Here is a 6,979-nt window from a genome sequence, read left to right on the forward strand (position 1 = left end):
AAACTATGAAGATAAAGTATTGCGGTTGAAGAAAGCTTTATATGGATTGAAGTAAGCCCCACGGGCATGGAATAGTTGCATCGACAACTATTTTCAAGACAATGGGTTTACTCGTTGTCTCCATGAATATGCTCTTTATCTTAAAGTTCATACTAATGGAAATATCTTGCTTGTTTGTTTTTATGTTGATCATCTTATTTTTACGGGTAATAACCCAAGTTTGTTTGAAGCTTTTAAAAAAGATATGTCCCGTGAGTTTGAGATGACAGACGTAGGGCTCATGTCATACTACTTGGGCCTAGAAGTGAAGCAGATGGATGATGGAATTTTTATCTCTCAAGAAAGTTATACAAAAGAGATATTGAAGAAGTTCAACATGCTCGATTATAACCCCGTGAACACGCCGATGGAGAGTAGGACAAAATTGTCCAAGTTTGATGAAAGAGAAAAAGTGGATCCTACATTTTTCAAGAGTCTTGTGGGAAGCTTAAGGTACTTGACTTGTACCAGGCCAGATATATTCTTTTCAATTGGAGTAGTAAGTTGCTTCATGGAAGCTCCGACCTTAACTCATTTGAAAGTCGTTAGAAGAATTCTTCGTTACCTAAAAGGTACGATTGATTTTGGGCTATTTTACTCTTTTTCTAGTGATTTCGACCTTGTGGGATTTTGTAATAGTAATTATGATGGAGATATTGATGATAAAAAAGAACAACTGGTTTTGTGTTTTTCTTGGGTGATTCTGTTATTTCTTGGAGTTCAAAGAAACAATCAATTGTTACTCTCTCGACATGTGAAGCTGAATATGTAGCAGTAACATCCTGTACATGTCATGCTATTTGACTGAGAAGATTATTGAAGGAGATCAATTTGCAACAGATTGAAGCTACAGAGATTTGTATTGACAACAAATCCGCACAAGCACTCGCGAAGAATCCAGTGTATCATGATCGAAGCAAGCATATAGATACAAGGTATCACTTTATCAGAGAATGCATTGCCAAGAAGGAAGTCGAGCTCAAATATGTGAAATCTCATGATCAAGCTGCGTTTATCTTTACAAAGCCTCTCAAGTTTGAAGATTTTCAGAGATTGAGATCAAGACTTGGAATGAAAAAGAAAAATCAAAATTAAGGGAGAGATTGTGGAGTCCATCCCATCAATATAGGCATGTGCCTATATAATAATACTTGGTGACCAAGTTTGAAAAGATGTGGAGGATAATCAAATTGCTCCTGTAGAATACTTTGAGCCCACGACTCTTTTGCCTTATGAAAGGAGGGCATTCTCTCAATGTTAAACACAACAAAAATCAGAGAGAAGTAACAAAAGCTAGAGAGAGTAATCCACAGATCGTAGTCTGCGAGATAAATAGTGAGTGTGAATAATATTGTAGTAAGGTATTTAAAATAAAGAGTGTTATTTCTTTCGAAGTTGTAGTAGTCTCTTGACACTACTAAGTTGTAATATTATAGCGGTAATATTGCTCCGCTAGGGTATTGTATTTTACCCCGTTAAAAGATTTGGTATCTTTGTTACTCTCTTGTGTCATTATTATTTATCGTGAATATTATTCCTGGGCGGGATATTATTTTCCCAACAAAACCAACTTATACATTCTTAATACAAGTAGACTACGTTAGTGCCTTTGAGAATACAATTGAGGTGCGATTTTCAGAAGGGAATAGGTGAAGAGAGCTAGCCTAGCTAATATTTTGCCAAATACACTAAACTGAAATTAGAACACTACTCATTCTAATTAGCAGGAATTGGTTTCTTGTTTGAAATACAGAAATAGCAAACAACATATATAGAGTTTCCTCCTATTCGGTAGCTTTTCTTCATAAAAATATGTGAGGAAAGAATCAAGATTCCTTCCATTTTTTTCTCTACTTGTTATAGAATAGGAATGGAGTTTGTGGATACCACATTCACAAATAAAAATACTACAAAATGAGAAGAAAGTCAAACTCCTATTTACAAATTAACAAAGATATCCTAATGAGTTGAATATGACATCTTGGCTATGAACTAAGAAATTTTACACGTATTGGCAACCAACTAATAAAATAAACTGCCCAACTCAATCTCCAAGAGGGAATTGTTTTTCGGAAAGAACAAATTAAGAATGGAGAGGACTGAGTTTTTTTATTAATTTATGGAGAATACTTGTAATGATTCCTATGAACGCTATTTTACTCTCATTCAAAATTAAGAAAGATTGTGTAGGCGACACGATGCGCGACGCCCAGGCAGTCGCGCCATCGGCATAGTGGTTTCAGGCACAACTTGCACTCAAAGACTCAGTTGTTCACGAGATTTTGCAATTCACATTAAGTATCACACGCTAATCGCTATGTTCTCCATCGACGCGAGAGCCAAGATATCCATCGCCAATAGTCATGTTCCAAACTAAGGATATGAAAAGCAGTTAATTAAGTCAATTTCCAAGGAAAGTTGATATATTAACACATATAAAAACTGTTTCTTTTCTATTCTTGTTTCCTCTTTTTTTCTACTTATAGGCAATTAATGGTAAATAATTAAAGGAAAAAAAAGACGTCAAGCTAAGGTGGTAGTTGTGGAGTCCTTCAAAGGTCAGACAATATTATCTCAAGAATATTTCAACTATACAGTTGGTATATTACATGCATTCATGTTTCATTTTTGTAACATATACAAACAGTTCCATCTGTAATTATAGACTATTTCAATTAATTTCTCAAACTATAAATACTCCAATGTGTTCATAAGTTATATCCATCACTTAAGGAAAGCCAATTACTAAGAAAAATTCATAGTGCCTAGCTGCTATTGAGTCTTAAAAAGATGGATTCCAAGAGCTTCAACCTTTCTGTTTTAGCACTTTTAGCTTGCCTGATTTTATCTTTTTCAGTACCATCTCTTGCCTATGGGAAGAAAACAACATGGCCACCACTTAGAGTAGGTTTCTACAGATATAGATGTCCTCCTGCTGAAGAAATTGTGAAAAATGTTGTATACAAAGCCGTATCGCGTAATCCAGGCATTGCTGCTGGCCTTATCAGGCTACATTTTCACGACTGCTTCGTCAGGGTAATTTTTCAGTTTATGAGTTCTGAATTCTAGAAAAGGCAGTTTACTGGATTCTGGATAAGTTATTTATGCATATATGGACACAGAGTTTTGGCCAAAATTACTGGAATCTACCGAACATGTAGCTAGAACTCTGATTATCTGTGCTGATTTAATTACCAATATGCGTATGCTGGTGTTTATATTTTCGTTTGATAATTGCACTACCTTATAATTGTGTGTTGTTTATGTAATTAGGGGTGTGATGCATCAGTACTATTGGATGGACCAAACTCAGAGAAGGAAGGTGTTCCCAACAAGAATAGTTTACGAGGTTTCGAGGTTGTTGATGCAGCAAAAGCACAACTTGAGGATGCATGCCCCGGAACTGTATCCTGTGCTGACATTCTTGCCTTTGCTGCTCGGGACAGTTCCTATAAAGTTGGGAATATATACTATGATGTCGAAGCTGGACGTCGTGATGGTAGAGTTTCCATTGACTCTGAAACATTGGCCAATCTTCCTTCTCCATTTGTCGACGCCAAGGAACTCATCAAGAACTTTGCCAGAAAAGGTATGTCCGCTGATGAAATGGTGACCCTATCTGGCGCGCATTCCATTGGCATTGCTCACTGCGCTGTTTTCGCTAATCGCCTTTACCCTCAAAACAACCAACAAAATCTGCCAATTTATCCTGAATACGCCAACTTCTTGAAGTCCATTTGCCCACCAGAGGCACTCACAAACGGGACAGGAGTCACGAACCCTGCAAATCTTGATGTCCTGACACCAAACAGGTTGGATAACAAATACTACGCTGCGTTAAAGAGTAAAAAGGGGCTGTTGATTTCTGATCAGGGGTTGCTGGCCAATCCTACAACTGCTAAAATGGTGAACTTCAATGCAAGATATGGTTCAGTTTGGGCCAAGAAATTTGCAGCTGCAATGATTCACATGGGTCAATTGGATGTCCTCACAGGTCAAAAGGGAGAGATCAGGAGCAACTGCCATTTCAATAATCTTTTGCCTTCCTTAAATTTGTAGGGAATGGTGATCACTACTGTTTCAACTTTTCCCATCCTACTCAAGCTGCAAGGATGATTCAATGTTTGATCAATTGTTTTTGCTTTTCTTTTTCCCCAATGAGTGTCCAATTGTTTTTGTTTCTTTAAATTTTCCCAATGTTTGTTCGATTGAATATTGGAAGGATTATTTGAATTGAGTTCTATAATGATTCGTGCAATTACTACATGTTTTTCCTTTGCTTCGGCTATTTTATTTTGCTGGTTATTACTGTTTTGATGGGTTTTCAATATTTTAGCTTTATGTTTTGATGATCTAACAAATTTACTATCAAGAATCATAGGAAACCTGATATACTTGGTATACATTACTAATCAACGGACTCCAGCTAATGTGAACTGCTACAGCTTCAGGAGATAGAGAACCAAAACAAGGACCTGATACCCTTGTGGTTCCCTGATAGCAGTACAAAGTCAATCGTGTATAGCTGGAAAGTGACGTGACTGCCTGCACTGTTCCTGCAGTCACTTGTCCTTTGACCAACAAAGTGATTACATCATTCAAGTGATGTCATCTAAGTTGTATTAACTAGAGTATTACAACAAAACATCACTTGAACAGTTGAGAATTTACTTCAAGCATTCAAGCCATCTGATATTCCAGTATTCAATTCTCCAGTGCATCAAGAACAAAGTTTAACACTACTACTGACCAGTTCCTAGATCCAGTATTTTGTTGTCCTTAGTTGAGTTGTAACTTTGCAATTGTTCTTCATTGTAATTCCTAATTTGCTTAGCTAGAAGCGTTACTTAGGAACCCTCTTGTAAAATCATAAACCCTTAGTGTTTGTGCCGTGACTAGAGTTAGTCATGAGTTGAAGTCTTTATAATAGGTGTATTGCAAAGTGGGAAATCCTACCAGTGTAGGTCGTGGTTTTTTATCCCCTTGAGTAGGGATTTTTCCACGTAAAACTCCATGTCTTATTTACTTACTGTTTCATTAGCATGGCATAAGAGAACCTGGTCTCTCTATAATTTGGTGGACTCACATAAACTATCATGTTTTTCTTTCCATTATTTCTCCACTACCGTACTTCTTTGCCATAACTATTATGATTATGCTTTTATCCATTTACAAGGTAGGAATAAGGTCTAAGCGTATACACTATCTTCTCTAACTAATCCGAGCCGTGAGACTTGACTTCTTCTCAACTCTTTAAGAACTAAAAGAAGGGCAACTATATATATATATATATATATATATATATATATATATATATATATATATATATATACCTAATGAATAAGCTTTCCTCCTCCGATATGGAACAATATTTCTTTGTAAAAGAGAGAAAATCAAAATTTTATTTTCCCCTTCATTTCCTATTTACCTCAATTTTTGAATAATTCGTCCAATTGATGTTGGAAACAAGTTAAGGTGAAAATCATCATCTTTCCAAAATCTATTATGTTAAATCATCAAGAGACAATAAATTAGATGCAGAAAAATCGTTGAATATACGAGAACAAATGAAACTCTTTGATGATATTATTATTCGTCAAAAATATCAAATTCATTTTGCATGCAACCGACGCGAGCAAAGGCTAGTTATAGACTAAACTTGGTGAGCCTATAAACAAGCTGATTGATTGGTCATCTAGGTTGCTTCTTCTAGTGATGGGAAGTGGAAATATCTTATGGGTATCCAATCCACAATCTTAAAGATATAGAATTTCATCAAGTCATTATTGCCACATTCGTTTTTAGATGAATAGTTTTGATGATTAATTATGTTCACCACAAATTAGGTCATGGGGTTTGCCGATCATCATATTACATGATAAGTGAGAAGATAAAAAATTAAATTTAAAAGACTAAAATAATCTTATAATGTTATGGGACTTTTATATCCTTAACAATACCTTCAATATTAAGAATATAAAATATGTAAGCTATAAAAGTTAGCTTGTAATGTCAAATTTGCCCATGGATTATCAAATTTCATTATGGTACATGTATCTAAATTCTTCACTTTAAAAAATTAAATTCTTTAATTTCTCATGCGTATAATAATCTTTTAGAGCTAGCATTTACCGTTCTTATATTACTTTTTCTCCTTCTATGTTTCTTAGCTTAAAGATTCAGATTGTTATGATTTCTAAGTAGAATGTTTTTCTTATAAATGTATTCATGACTCAAAGCGTTTTACTCTCCATGTACAAAACTAAAAAAATATTACTATGCTAATAAAATAATAATTATGTCGTTGAGTCTGTTCCTCGTCTTCTAATTAATATCAATACAATTATAAATAATGTCTCACCATCAATAGTATTATCTTCTCTAATCTTATTTTTCTTTATCTTTTCAGATCTTGAATTCAACATTTTTTTTTAAAAAGAATGGGAATGCAGGACTATGTGCGATGCTTGCCATCATGGGAATTGGCACAAGATAGAAAAGACCAAGAGCTTGACTTAATTCTACCAGGGTAACTGTTAATTTGAGTGCCTTTATGGATTACCAAAGAACTTTGTTCTTTACCTTACTCCTTACACATAAAGTAAAATAAGCAGTAAACATAATAATTTTTACGTGGAAAATCACCCGGCTTAAAAGGTGCAAAAATCACGATCTACTACGTAGGATTTTTAACTTCAACTTTACTTGAATAATTAGCCAAATTTATCGATTTCAAATCTGTAACTCAATACTCTCCAGTTCTCCTACTTCAACTCTTTGATTTACAAGTTACTCTAACTTGCAAAACCAAACACTCACTCCAACACACTGATTGTTTATGATACTTTACTTTGATTACAACTCGATTTCCTAAAACACATTTACTATACTAACTCAAGAAGAACACAACACTGGTACTCGACTTAAGTGTAGAAAATAT

The 6,979-nt window shown here is 34.8% G+C and overlaps 1 protein-coding gene and 1 pseudogene across 1 annotated transcript; one reads left to right on the forward strand and one right to left on the reverse strand.

The window, feature by feature from the left end:
• Positions 1 to 2,242: 2,242 nt before the first annotated feature.
• LOC138869919 (5.8S ribosomal RNA) lies at positions 2,243 to 2,402 on the reverse strand (annotated as a pseudogene).
• A 346-nt stretch (positions 2,403 to 2,748) lies between these two features.
• LOC104229275 (peroxidase 5-like) lies at positions 2,749 to 4,289 on the forward strand. The gene is made up of 2 exons (XM_009781895.2): positions 2,749 to 3,075; positions 3,313 to 4,289. Exons 1-2 carry the CDS (start codon positions 2,830 to 2,832, stop codon positions 4,096 to 4,098), a joined length of 1,032 nt encoding a protein of 343 aa, XP_009780197.2. The 5' UTR covers positions 2,749 to 2,829; the 3' UTR covers positions 4,099 to 4,289.
• Positions 4,290 to 6,979: the final 2,690 nt, after the last annotated feature.

This window comes from Nicotiana sylvestris, chromosome 5 (genome assembly GCF_000393655.2).
Source record: "Nicotiana sylvestris chromosome 5, ASM39365v2, whole genome shotgun sequence".
Lineage (NCBI taxonomy): Eukaryota > Viridiplantae > Streptophyta > Magnoliopsida > Solanales > Solanaceae > Nicotiana > Nicotiana sylvestris.